General features: G+C 39.2%; 1 protein-coding gene across 4 annotated transcripts in view; it reads right to left on the reverse strand.

The window, feature by feature from the left end:
* Positions 1–15,120, reverse strand: part of LOC148037718 (synaptotagmin-5-like) — an 85,072-nt gene that overhangs the window by 52,956 nt on the left and 16,996 nt on the right. For all 4 annotated transcript variants that reach the window (XM_087676668.1, XM_087676667.1, XM_087676666.1 and 1 more), the window contains exons 5-6: positions 14,748–14,868; positions 14,497–14,618 (exon numbers count right to left, since the gene is read on the reverse strand). In XM_087676668.1, coding sequence (XP_087532794.1) covers positions 14,497–14,618; positions 14,748–14,868 — 243 coding nt within the window. The remainder of the gene's footprint in view (positions 1–14,496; positions 14,619–14,747; positions 14,869–15,120) is intronic.

Genomic DNA, 15,120 nt, shown 5'->3' on the forward strand with positions numbered 1-15,120 from the left:
ATCCAAAGATGGAATTTGGATGGATCCAGAAAAAGTCAAGGCTACTGTAGAATGACCAGAATTGACCAGTGTTCATAAAGTTTGAAGTTTCTTGGGATTATGCTTTTATTACAGGAGATTAATTAAATGGTTTGCAGTGGTTGCTAGACCATTGCATGATTTAACCAAGAAAGCAGTAACGTTCCAATGGACCAAACTAGAGAAGGAAGCTTTTGAAGCTCTAAAGTTCTATATCAGCAAAGGACCTTTTTTTATTATACCTAATTTGTTGAGACATTTCTTTGTGGAATGTGATGCTTCAAGAGACTACATTGGTATAGTCTTAAACTAGGAAGAGCATGCAATTGCTTATGCAAGTAAAAGGTTGCAAAATGCAAAAAGAAATGCTACTATCTATGAAAAAGAGTTAATGGCAATCATTCAAGCTTTAAAATATTGAAGATACTATCTTTTATCTAGAGAATTTCTCATCAAGACAGTCTACGAGAATTAGAGACATTTTCTCAACCAACCAAAGATTTTTGAAAAGCATATTTGATGGGCCAATTATTTAGCTCAATTTAACTTTCAAATATTGTATTCCTGGAAAGCAATACAAGATAGCTGATGCGAAGACCTTAGATTCATGCAATGTCTATGATTCATCATACAGATTTCACTAGTACGAGAGACATGTATACTTCTGATAAAGATTTTAAAATCATTTAAAAGAATTTACAACTTGGTAAAAGAGTAAACTCTTACATTATTAAAGATAGATTTCTTATGATGGAGAATAAGTTATGTGTTACTAAAGATTTCAAGCCTAAAGTAATAAAAGAATGTCATGTGGTACCTTATATGGCTCATTGTGGTATTCTGGCCACAACCAAGGCACTTGAAATATATTTCTTTGGCCAAGTCTTGAACAAGACACTGAGCAATTTATCAAAGAATGTCTTATGTGCTAAAAGATTTAAGTTTGACCGCCAAAAGCCTACACGGCTTTTGCAACCTTTACCAATTCCAAGCCAACCTTGAAAAGACATTGCTATGGATTTTATTTTTGGCTTGCTAAAATCAGCAAACGGCAATGATGGCATATGGACTATTATTGATAGGTTTAGTAAACATGCTCATTTTATTCCAATCAAGAAGACTATCAAGTCTCAATATATAACTAGAATATTTATTCAAAAAATCTTTAAGTATCATGGGTTGCCATAATCCATTGTGGGTAATAGAGATCCACGAACCACTAGTCTCTTTTACCAAGCTTTTTTTGAAAATTTGGGTGCAAAGCTTACCTTTTATTCTTCACATCATCCTCAAATAGATGGTCAAAGTGAGATAGTCAATCTCACAATATTGGATATGCTGAAGTGTTATTGCCATAAAGCCAACCAACAATGGAAAAAATATTTGCCTTTGGTAGAGTATGCCTATAATAACACAATTCATACTTCTACAGATAAAGCATCATTTGAGATCATATATAGAAAACCACTCTTATTACCTATTCTCAAAACCAAGGAGGAGATATTTCATACTGATAAGTTTGTGTGTGATATGGATACAACATTCGCACAAGTTAAATGAGCTATCCAAAGATCTCAAGAAAAACAAAAGAAAGTGGTTGATAAGCATCAAAGGCAATTGATTTTACAAAAAAGAGATTGGGTGTTGCTGAAATTTGACAAAGCTTGTCTAAAAAGCTCTAACAAGCCTTCATCCCAAGTAACTAAAACTCGTAGCAAAAAATTATAGGTCATTTCAAGTCATTGAAAAGATTAATGATATTTGTTACAAGTTACAGCTTCCAAAGCATTGTAAAATTCACAATGCTTTTCATATCTATCTTCTAAAGCCTTATGAAGGGCCTCCACCATTGGAGATCTATAATAGAGGATCCATCTAAAGTAGATGAACAAGAAAAGATACTTCATCCAAAGCAAATAGTCTTTTATATGATTAGAAAACGAGGAATAATTATTTTTTAAAAATTCATTTTAAAATTTAAAAATTACTCTCATTTAAATTCTAAATGGATGTCAGAAGAGAATTTTAAAGACTATCCAAAAATACTTGCAACTTATGAAGAAGCTATAGGATCAAAAATACTTCAAGTAATATCTTGAGGACAAGACGAATTTCAAGAGGGAGAGATGTAACAAACCTTTTGTATATTGATTATTACCAAGATATATTGGCTTAATGATTCCAAATCAATTTAATGCTCATGTACTTTGAAAGGTGATTTGTATTATTTAAGTATTTTAAGATACGATTAAATGTTCATCTTTCTAGTTAAGGGTGGCCAATTGCCAGAACGCCCTATAATTATACTTGGCTCGTCATTGACAAGATGCCCAAGAGAAATTAAAAGTTTTAGTCGGGCGTTCAAATTGACCAAAAAGCTCAAATGACTAAGACTTTTACACTCAGATAGTCACATTGCCTAGAAGCTTATATAATGAGTGGTTTCAAAAAGTGAAACCAAATGCTCATAATCGAAGAAACAAACCGTGAACCACTGAATCTATATAATGAAGCTCTCCGAAAGGTAAATTTGACAACTCCTAAAATTTAAAAGATTACTATTTTTTAAAGTTGCTCAAATGGAAATTTTGTTCGCGTTAAAGGCTCCGAATTTCGCAAGGAACAATTTTGTCTTCAATAACTATCTCAAATTCTTCAACATTTGAGAGACTTTTAGAGTAGAAGGTTTGAAAGCTTCTTTCTCGAGAAAAATAACATGTGACATCTAGAAGAGGACATGTGTCATTTTGAAGAGAGAAGTATTCTTACACTTGTCATTTTCAACAACACTTATCATTTGTAGCCTCTACTTTTCACTTTTGAGCACCCAAGCTCCACACCTATATATTGGAGATCTCTCTCTTCATTTGAAACAAGCTCTCGTACTGAAATTTCAGCTACATACTTTGTACTCTCCTATCTATCTGTCATCCAAGAAACACTTTCTACTTACCTTGACCTAATTTAAGCACTACAAAAGAGAATCAAATTGCTACCCAAAGTTAGCATAAATTAGAGTTTCAAAACCCTAGTTTTCAAAATTGCGACAAATCAACCCTTTTGTATATGGTTACTAGTCCTAGGCCACTTAATGTTGGAACCATTAAATGTCCCATGGGGATTAGCACATTGATTGTGAATGGGCACTGTAACCGGCCTGTTCACTGGAAAGGGCGGTAGTGTACAACCAAAATACATAAATGCTTTCACCCAATTTACAGTCGTCCACTTTACTTGAACTTAAAGACACAGAAGCAAGAAGAAATACAGGAAGCTAGAATGCTCCTGTTGCATCACAGACACCCTGTTGGCCCCTAAGTTAGGCGCCCCTTGCGGTATTTCTTTATTTATTAACAAAGGGATAATCCCACAATAACCTGCCTACAAGCTGTCCCTGTACAAAGTGGAGAAGGAAACACAATTCCAACCCGATTTCGACACCATAACGGCAGTACAACTTGACCTGGTCATTATCCCTACTCAATTGGTGCCTCCATACACCTAAACACACTCAATGAAGTGCCTGGTAAGAAATTCAGCACGCTGCATTTTCTGGTTTTTGTCTTTAAACTGCTCCAAAATACATGTACAGTGTCCCTGGAGCTTCCTTGAAGCTTCTGGAGCAAATAGACACCAAAAATGTCCAAAAACCCAAACCTGCAAAAATATACAGCAGGCTGTAATTTCCTGTTTTGGGCCCTGTTTTACCTGCCAATCACTTGTGTGCGTAGCCAGCGGGCTCTCGCACCTTATGGGCCACTTGCCCTTTGAATCCTGCGAGATTTCATGCGAGAAATCTCAGGAAAACAGCGTTTTCCACACAAGTATCTGCTTGGGAATGCAGTTAGCAAACCCTGTACTTGTTCAAGAGGCTCTTGCCTCGGCAATTATGCATAACAGTACAATTATTGACCCAAAACAAGTTGACCAAGAGGGGAAACTCTGCCCAAGTCTGAAACTTCTGATTGGAGTGCAGAATTGACCATTTCAGCCTGCTGAAATTACTGGTTCAGACCTGCAACTCTGCTGTAATCACTGGTTCAGACCTGCAATTCTGCTGTAATTACTGGTTCAGACCTGTTCTGAAACCTGATTACAACTCTTACTGTTCCCTGTACTATTCACCCCTCTGTAATTACTGGTTCAGACCTGTTCTGAAACCTGTTTTCAGTTCATACTGCTCCCCGCACTGTCCTGCATCATTTGGGCCAAATGCCCCTTGATTCTGGCATCAATTGGGCTCTGAAATAGCCTCTAAACAGTCCAAAAACAGTACTGATTCAGTGCTGTTTCAAACACTTACTTGGTGAGATTACCACCCTCACCTGTCCCTGCTGGGACAGCATACAACTGCTCCTGTTCCTGGAGAAAGGAGGCTCTTGCCTCATGCAAAAACAGCATATTCCACACAGCTGTACCTGAATCACAAGAAAAGCCCTTGATTCTGCAGCATAACCATACTATCAAGGAGAGAGAGAGAGAGTAGAGAGCAGGCTCAAGCCTCTGTGCATCATTGACAAGGAAGACCAGCTCTCAAGAACTCTCCATCTGCAGCTGTCCTTCTCCAATGAGCCCCCAATCTGCCCCTCATGCATTGAAACTCGTTTTTGTGCTGCTCTCTCTCTCTCTCTTTTGGAAATTTATCCCCAAATTGTGACACATGGCATACATGTAGCAATTTCCCTGTTTAAACCTTTCGGTCTAAAATTCTCTATGATCGGTGCAAAATTTGACCTCGGCATAGACCAGAGAATTAATCCTCGTGCAAAAGCGAAGATAATGACGCGAACAGACTCTGGGGTCCAAAAATAGTAACTCCCTAAATTTTAGGAGTTGCTTCCATTGCATCCCACTAGTCTTCTGACCATCTTTGCAGACTATGGCTACATCCAAATCTGTAATGTAGCTCAACTGAAAGTGAATTTCCACCGATGACCCCACATGGACTAATCTCTTGCAAATTTGTCCATCTTCATTTTGAACTAGTCTCTTCCAAGCTAGTTTTTCAGCACACTTGTCCATGTACACTTTCACAAGTCTCTTCCAGGCTTGTCAATCTTACAGTCCCATCAGTCTTTTCCAGACTTGTACTCGACCTTAACTGTCCAGTCTTGACTCACTAGACATTCCTGTCCGTTTCACATACTGGCCATGCAACTCAAGCGTTTAGATTTCAAGAGGAATCCTTCCAAAAAGAAAAACCAAATAAAATATGTAATAAAGAAATCAACAAAAAGGTACTAGTTGTCACAGTCTTGTGACAAGCACCAACCAAGTCTTGAGTAGGGTGGCAAAATGGATAATCAATTAATTTTTGAAATATACATTTTGAAAGTAAGTTAATTAACACTGAAAATTACAATTAGAAAGCTGCTAAGTGACAAAAGAGGCTACCACTTGTCAAAATTACACGTGCAAGATGAGAGAAGACCATTTCGGGATTGGATGTGGGTCATTCCAGCATTCAAAGGCTAAGAAAGGAAAAAGCCCGTGTAGCAGAACAAGACAAGGACAATAGTTTTTCTTCTCTGCCTTAGTGAGTGAGAGGCAACGGCAAAAGAGGAGAGCTCACCAACTGCACTAGAGTTTTACCTCCCTTTTGAAGCTATTGGTGCCATCAAAGCTGTTGATCAAAAGATACTCTTTTGAGCTGATTTTCTCTCACCTACCAATTAGCCCTCAGCTGGAGAACTTAGACCCACACTACCACTGGTCAACCATCACAACCACTTTTTTCCTCAACTCCAAAGGGCATGTCTAACTAGTCCACGAGACCCCAAGCCCACCTTGCCTCTATAGAGGTATCAAAGGATACGAGCTCAGTTCATATTTGCAAGTTACCTCTCGAAGAGGTGATTGTAGAGACCTATTCTATCCAACCAAGCACTTCATCACTTGTTTGGATTGTGGATAGTGGAGCTACACATGACATGACCCCCTATTTAGGACATTTTTGCCTTTCAAGCCCTTGCAGCTCAGCAATGTCCAATGTGGGAACAACTCCTCTATCAAGATCCATGGTCTAGATTGAATTAAGTTTGATACTCATAAGGGTCAAAATCTCGCTCCATTGGACTATGTTTACTATGTCCCAAAGCTTGGGATAAATCTCTTATCTCTTCAGTAGCTTTGTTTATTCAGGCATCTTGCATTTGTAGCAAGTAGCATAAAGATATGATTCCCAACATGGCTTCATAAAGAGCAAAGGAGACCTTAGAGCTTGTTTTGAGGGACTTATGTGGACCGATGAGGACAGAGTTCGTTAAGGGAAGTTTATATTTTATGCTCACTGTTGATAATTTTAGCAAGATGACATGGGCATGTTTTTTGAAATTTAAGTTTAAAGTGTTCTCACACTTTAAGGGTTAGTTAATCTTCGAGAAGAACAAGTCTCGTAGAAAACTCAAGACTCTACGATTCGACAAAGGAGGGGAGTTTGTCTCCAATGAGCTAGCCAAGTTTTGTGCAAATCGCGGGATTCACCAAGAGTTTGCCAACACGAACACAGCTCAAGAGAATGGCATATTGGAGTGGAAGAATCGCAATGTGATCGAGATGGCACAAGCTACGATGGAGCATTGACACACACCTTAGTGTCTATGGGATGAAGCGATGGCCACCGCTGTCCATATTCTTAATCAATCTCCTACATTAGTCATGGTTGTTATGATACCTTTTAAGGCTAGCTTTGATCAAAAGCCGGTGTCTTATTTCAGGACGTTCAGATGTGATGTCTATTATTACATCCCAAAGAAACACAAGGATAAGTTTAAGTCAGCTTCCAAAAGATAGGTATTTGTGGATTATAGCTCACAGTCACAAGAATACAAGCTTTACGATCCCATTTCACGAGAGGTCTACATGAGTCGAGATGTTCGGTTCGTGGAGTTTTCAACTATAGGTCAGCGGGGGGGGAGAGGGGGCGTGTTTTGGTGGTTGTGCTGAGCATGCCATACTTGGAGATCCGGCAAGTGACAATTGGGCACCTAAGTCAATGCCTTTGGGGTCTATGCTTCTTGATACTCCACCGTTAGTGAAGGAGAAGATTGCTTCACCACTAGATTTACTTGTTGAATCGGCACTATTGAATGTTCCAGAGACTTCATCAAAGACAGAGCGACAAGGGGAGTATTGACCTCCTCCTCATTGGGCATGTGATATACTCTATAATACAGGGATTGAGGGGTTCCTGAGGAGTTGCAATTGCAGGATGGCCTGAGGTGATCTCGAAGGAACCAAGCACACTGCATTGAAAATGTTTGTACTACCTGTCATTTGAAGTCTCACGCCATACAAGATAGCTTGCCCACCTCCGTTAAAAAGACTTTGTAGTCACACCATTGGAAGAAGCCTCTGGAGCAAGAGCTAGACGCTATTGAGCAGAATGGCACTTGGATCTTATGCCATGGCCTATTCATAGAAAAGTAATTGGAGTCAAGTGGGTCTTTAAAACCAAGTACCATAGTGATGGCATTTTAGATAAGCGCAAGGCGCGGCTTGTTGCTAAAGGATTCATACAGCTGTTTGCCAGGAGTGGATTTTTATGATACCTTTGCACTTAAGCTTGGATGGCTACCATTGGGCCATTCTTGCCTTGACCAGCCGTAGGAGATGGCGAGTTCATCAACTTGATGAGAAGTCTGCAACCCTTCATAAAGATTTAGAGGAGAAGATCTATGTTGAGTAGGATCTATACTCATCTAACGGCAAAGTTTACAGGTTAAAGAAGGCCCTTTATGGCCTCAAACCGGCTCTCCATGCCTGGAATGAGAAGATAGACTCGTTCCTCCAAGGGAAGTGAGGGTATCGATGTTCCTCTATCGATTCCCAATTGTACGTCCACATCTTGACTAGAAAGCACGCATTATTCATGCTTTATGCGGATGATCTCATTCTAATAGATGACCATGTCTAGAAGTTCAGTAGACAAGGGAGGCAATACATGAGATGTTTAAGATGATGGATATGGGTCTTCTCAACTTCTTTCTAGGTCATGAGATGTGGCAAACTCCGAGGTGGATTTTTATCTCCCAACAGTAGTACGTTCAAGAGCTTCTACCACCTTTGAGATGGAGGGGTATATGGCTATTTCTATTCCCATAGATCTGAATTGGAAAGCTACAGTCCATGCAGATTCACTCGCGGCAAATGCTACCCACTACAAGCAGTTGATTGGGTCATTGATATGGCTCCTAAATCCTCAAGTTGATTTGTGTTTTCCTATAGATTTGCTTACATGGTTCATGAGTGAATGCAAATTGGTTTATTGGAAGGTTTCTATGATAATTTTGTGGTTCTTGAGAGCAACCTCTGACCTAGGTATTTATTATCCAAAAGGGATAGGAGATTTCGTCTTTATTCTATAGGGTTGGATGGATTCAAACTGGGCTGGAGATGACCATAAGCAATCAACAATAGGATATTGCTTCACTTTGGATATAAGTGCGATATCTTGGAATAGTAAGAAGTAGCCCATAGTTGCCCTATCATCTAGAGAGGCAAAGTATAGAGCAGCATCTTCTACCACATGTGAGATACCATGGCTTTGGAGGTGGTTAGGAGGACTTGGCTGTTCTCAAACATATCCTATTACACTTCATGGTGACAATGAGAGTGACATTGCTTTGGCACAAAATCCCATATTCCATGCTAGGTCAAAGCACATTGAGATACAGTACAATTCCATTCGAGAGAAGATCTTGGATGAGACTATTGATATGGTGTATTGCAAGAGGCATGATAACTTGGCAAATTTGTTTATAAAGGCTCTTCGTCAAGCCATTCTTCAATAGCACTCCAAATTCCTGAGCCTTATGCCGCATCCAAGATCTCAGAGGAGATATCAAAGATTTAGTCATCCCTTGGACGAGCACAAGCAGAGTACAGTTGTACAGTTGTTACTTTCGGGCATATTTACGCATTTCTTGGATCACGTCGAATAGTTCCATACAGTCACCAGCTGATTTTCAGCAGTTTCTGGCTGGCCAACCTGCATATTTTATTATTTTCAACCTTTATATTGCTAGCCTGCCCCTGGTCACTTCCTTTTGGGTTTTGCAAGTGGAGAGAGATCCTCAACAGAGATCTCAACAGCCTGTTGTACATATCTGCTTCCTTCATTTCATCATTCATTCACTGCAGATTTCTGCATTCTACTCTCTCTCTATCTCCCTCTTCTATCAATCTTCACTTTCTTTCAGTCCAGTCATACACTTTCACATTTTTTGTACTCTAACAATCCATGCATCATTAGTTCTTCTGAAGAGGTATTTTTGAGAGCATGAGAACTACTTTAAAGTTCTCATCTTCATTTCATCCACAAATAGTTCCACAACAAATTTTGGCGCATAAGAAGAAAAGTAAAAAGGTAAAGTGTCACATCACACTTTGGTGAAATTTGAGAATATTTGTAGATGGATGCATAATAGATGGAGGAGAATGATTTGGAAAATTCACCCCAAATTTTGCAGCTTTACTTATAGCCATCCCAACTAGAGCGGACTTCAATTGTGGCTCATTTAGGTTTAGTACAGTACATGTCTAGAGTATTACCTAATGCTCCGAGGGGTGGATAGTACTTATACCACCTCAATGCATACAAGCTTAGGTATACAAGAGTAGCTTGATGACACTTTATGTTTCATCTCGGGTATTGTTTGATGTCAATACATCAGCTTTGGGACTTCTATCACTAGTGTTCTAGACAATCAATTTTTGCAATTGCTTATGATTGCTTATTGACACGTTTGGTTTCAATTATATGTTGTGATATGTTTATGGACAACAACAATTAGAAATATATGTCACATGCCCTTCTTGAGCTCTCGAGGAGTACGATGTTGGTTAGCATAAAACACGACATGATCCTGCCCCATTTTAATGCTTTCGCTAGCAATCAACATCTCCGGTATATCATGCAAAAAGTCAACTATGGATTGCATTTTCATCCCCCTGAGCTCAGTGGCAATCAAGGGTGCAAACTCTACACCAAGCGAGAAGAAATAAAATTATGAGTAGAGCCATTATTGAGCAAAATTGTAACCTCTTGACTATTTATACGCCTAGTGACCCTTAAAAGATCATGTGGGCCAAAAATAGTTTTATTAATGGAGCTACTATTGCTATTACTAGTATTAACAAAACAATATTTGAATAAAATTTTGAAAGATATATCTAGAGCTTCAAGAGAATTTATTGAAGTCTTAGAAGTAGACTTCACCTTCTTATTCTGAGGACACTCTCAATCACCATGAAAGTGACCTTATAGTGGTGGCACGCAAAGCAACGGCCCTTCAAGCAATCCTCGCTACAAGTAACCTTACCCTTACCATCCTTCTTCTTATGCAAAATCTAAAGATGGCTAACAAGTTGCTATTGGGATAGTTAAATTCTTTAACTTAGAGACCGAGGCAACTCGATGGAAACCCCCAATCAACTGGCCGCCCTACTTAAAACCAAAGTATTATCAAAATTATTTTGAGTACCTATAGAATCCTCAAGCAAATGAAGCGGATTGTGAAGCACCTTGTCCTGGTAGTCCGGCAACAAATCCGAAAAGGTATTGCATGTAGGACAACACTTCAAGATCATCCAAGGCCTTCGTTTTGAGCAACAAATCTTTAAATTCCTATGAATATGCATCCAAACTCTTACTTCCTATATCAAGCTCAAATAATTTTCGAAAATTTTCAATCCAATTATCAATTACAAAATGTTTTCAAAAAACTGATTGAAAATCAGCCCATGTCAACAGCTTGGGGCATAGCCCCGCCCACCAAGCATACACCTTCCCTTATAGCGTGATTTGTATCTACCCAATGTACTAAGCATCATCAAATTGATATAAATCAAAATATGCGGTCCATTTGGCCAACCATAAATCGATGTTTGTCTCATCACATTCCTTCTCCCCTTAAAGAGATTGGGTTGCAACTAAAGAGACAACATCCTCATAGCTACGGACACAAATGGAAAATGGGGAGTGCATAGCTCAGCCAACTACCGCTACATTCTTTGATTTGAGCTTGGAGAATCACCATGAGAGGTGAATCTCCATCGGATTCGAAAAAAGACGAGATTTCAGGATGCTACTCGTGTGTGTATTCGGGTTTGGGAGAAGTTGGATGGACATCCTCCATGTATCGAGGTTCAATGGGAATTGGTGCGTCGAAAAGAGACATGCCATGGGAAGCCATGATGGTAAGAGAAAATGTATAAGGTGAGAGAAATAGGAAGATTGAGAGAGTGCACAAGGGTGTAAGCTACTCAGATTGAGAGAGAAACAATGTACAATAAAGTACAAAACTATAAACAAATTGCCTTTAATGCAAATCTGTTCAATCTCTTTTTTTATTTTTTAATGGAAAAAGGCAAGGTAGCTTAAATATTAAAGGGTGAAGAAGATAAAGAAGAAAAAGGAGTCTCTAGTCAAATTCCCCTTATTTTTTTAAAAAAATCACTCGGCTTTGGCCACCTAGACCATTTAATCGGCCAAGCCTCCACCTTTCTACTAGCTCACCCCTCCCCCCAATCCTTTCGAGACTAGTCAAGTCTATAGACTAGTGCACCTGTTTAACACCACACTTCAGCCACCATGGGAACTAGCAACAGCTACAATTAGCGGCCAATGCAAGACTAAGACAAGATCGGGTTTGCTTGGCAGCATGTCTACCACATGCTCATTTGCCTAGCAGCACATCAGCCTCTCTCTCTCTCTCTCTCTCTCTCTCTCTCTCTCTCTCTCTCTCTCTCTAAAGGTAATTGTATTAATTACAAAAAAAGTACAAGATTACATGTTTACAAGATATAAGATGGCTCTAGGTCATCATGCATAAAATCTAAGACATCACAGTCAAGGTACATAGGAAGCAAAGTGACTAGAGAGGGGCAAAAGAAACTACAGCATGCCAAGCAAGCAAATCCTATCTACGAAGAACATCTATCAACTCAATCAAGTCGGGCTACCAATGAAGAAGTCCTTTCAAGCGTCTAGTCCTTTCAATCAAACTATATGACTCTACACTCTAAATGAAGCATCAAAAGATGAATGCATTCCTCATGGTCCATATATGCCAACCATTCCAAAAGTGTAAGAAGGAAAAGAGCACATTCATATCAACCTGCACAAGATCCACAAACTCGAATATCCAAAGACCCAGTCTTTTAAAAGAATCTCTCTCTCTCTCTCTCTCTCTCTCTCTCTCTCTCATTTGCCTCTAGCGGGTACATCAGCCTCTGTGTGTGTGTGTGTGTGTGTGTGTGTGTGTGTGTGTGTGTGTGTGTGAGAGAGACAATTTCTCTCTCTTTTCTTGATAGACTACAACTGACAACTGCTTATACAACCTTTCAGACACCCCATCCTTCATGTCAACCTTTTTCTCTCCCTGCCATTAGAATCTCTCTCTCTCTCTCTGCCATCACAATCTCTCTCTCCCCTATGCTTAGATTTGATAATAATGTTTGGATTAAAGTCAAAAGTAACATTACGATATGCTTAGATTTGACAATAATGTTTGGATTAAAATCAATAGTAACATTACAGTAAACATTAAATGCTAATCTTGTATTAGCATTTAATGTTATATTATCATTAAAATTAACGATACTATTAATATTAAATGTCTGATCGATAAAAGTCACTGTCAAAAAACTGATGCCTATATACACTACAAGAATTCAACTTCCAATGATGGTTTCCCATAGACTTGGAGTGGCAACTCCCCCAAACTCCCATCACTAGAACCACCAAAACTCTTGTGCACAAGCATCACCACCAATACAAAACCCGAGCACGAGTACAAAATAAGAAACATACCTTGCTTTCGACCCACCACCCACAACATGTGTCCCTTGTGCATGCCCCTCCCAGTAGCAATGTCCCATACCACCCTTAATGAGATAAAGGCATATGTGTCAAGCATGAACCACCACAGTTCCATGAGCAAAAATGGTTTTGTGCATGTCATCAAATCTAGTGTCCACTTGCAAGTTGACACTTTGATACCGATGAAACATCCCCTTAGGATCCAATCTACACACGAGACACGATGCAAGCCAAACTCACAATAAAAGGGACTAGACATCAGACTCGCCTCCCAACCATAGAGCCAAACAAGCTCACCCCCAATCCTAGGAGCTAACAACACTTCGGGTCATGACCGCATTCCAAAAATTAGCGTCCTATATCATCAGCTCACACCTTCTTGGTATATGGATGTGTTAGCCAACAGGCCCAAGAGTCCAAGAGTGGTGATCACACTATGAACGTGCACAACAAGGCCTTGAGTCCTATAAATAGGACTTAGCTGCCCTAACCCCAAAGTGCCCTTAGTGCATTTGCACTAAGTCACTTCATAACCACTTAGCACCCATCCAAATGTCTAGATACATAACACTTCGCATGACTTAACATTGCATTGGTAGTGAGGAATAAAGGCACAAGACAAGAGCATGTCTGCAAAACCTTGTAAGACTTGATTTTGGATTTGGGATGAGTTTCCCACAATCTGCACTATGAAACTTTCATTAAACGGAAAGTTGAAACTTAGAAACCAAGTGTTTGGTCCATTGAGCAGCTCACTTATGACGAGCAGTCCCATCGATCAGCTTGTGGGTTTTTTAGGTTGAAAGAGCTTTTGGAATGGTAGACTTGCTATTGTTCAACTTAATCTCTCTCCTTTCAACTCTCACAAGTTGGTTGCAGCAGAAATTGGAGGTTTTGGAGACAGACTTTCTTCATTTTCAGCTGTGGAAAATGCTTGGACAGCAACCGTGTGAGGGCTGGACAGAATTGTGGCAGGTAGACGAAGTTTGTGGGAGTAGTAGATCAACCTGAATGCACAGTGATTATGCTGATTATTCTCTCTCTCTCTCTCTCTCTCTCTCTCTCTCTCTCTCTCTCTCTCTCTTTCGTGAATAAGTTTATATTAATATTTATATCCGGCCTTCGGGCCAGGCCTTCAGGCCAACCAAACAGAAAGGATACAAGTCTCACATTTTTACATCAGCAAACACAGATACAACTAAAAGTCTACCACAACTCTAACACACACACACACACACACACTCTCTCTCTCTCTCTCTCTCTCTCTCTCTCTCTCTCTCTCTCTCAGCCGTCTCTTCATCAGGAATGCTCTTCACAAGTTGTTCACAAAGAAAAGTGTGAATTTCACAGTTTTATCACGTGAAAAGCTTGGGAGTGTCTGGGAAATGCAAGGCAGGCAAGGCAGGGCCTAAGGAAATGCATCTGACAGAGACTGGAGTGTTTTCCCCTTCATTTAGGTCTGGAACTTTCTGATAGTTCATGGCATCGTGTAATCATATTTTCTCTTACTATAGGTTACAATTGCAACAATAGAAATTCCCCATGACTATACATGTTACAAGCATTTATTTTCCTTGAAGTTTTGAAACAGTATACAATCTAGAAAATAAAAGTGTATTTTCATCATGTAAAAAATATTGGTACCATTTCGTTACCTGCATAGGCAATGCTAATCCAACCCTAGTATGAATCAAGAAAATGATACTTGGATTTCCAGCCCATTGAAAATCAAATTCAACTATTATCTCATCCTTTTTGTCACTTAGAACTTCAACTCCTGCATGGTTAAAAATGTTATTTTAAGTCACTTACTTTAAAACTTCATGGGAGATATAAGAAAATCTTTGAGAGGCATACTACTTAAAATAAGATGCACAATAGCACACACTTTGAGAAGAAAGTAAACCTGAAAGTTGAAGAGAAATTGTCCCCAATGTAAACTTTTGTAACTTCCAAGAGGAGAACATGGCTGGTTTGTAGAGCTCGAAAACATGTTCAATTCTTTCTTTCAACAATCCAGAAGTAGCCTAGTTCAATGGCAAACAAATCTTTCAGAAATGGCGCAAATTTTATAAACAATATGATTTCTTTTTCTTTTTTCTTTAATGAAATTTCTATAAAGTCCAGGCAACTATACTATGTTGATCAAACTTCCCCTTCCATAGACATAGATATGCTTAACAAGTGATGAAGGCTGGTGAAATCAATGGTGGGCTTTATAATTTCCATACAGCCTGGCATCAATGCAATAACACACAGATATTTACTCTAGAGATTGT

The sequence above is a fragment of the Lygodium microphyllum genome, chromosome 4 (assembly GCF_053477565.2).
Source record: "Lygodium microphyllum isolate KBCC chromosome 4, Lygodium_microphyllum_v1.1.10, whole genome shotgun sequence".
Taxonomy (NCBI): domain Eukaryota; kingdom Viridiplantae; phylum Streptophyta; class Polypodiopsida; order Schizaeales; family Lygodiaceae; genus Lygodium; species Lygodium microphyllum.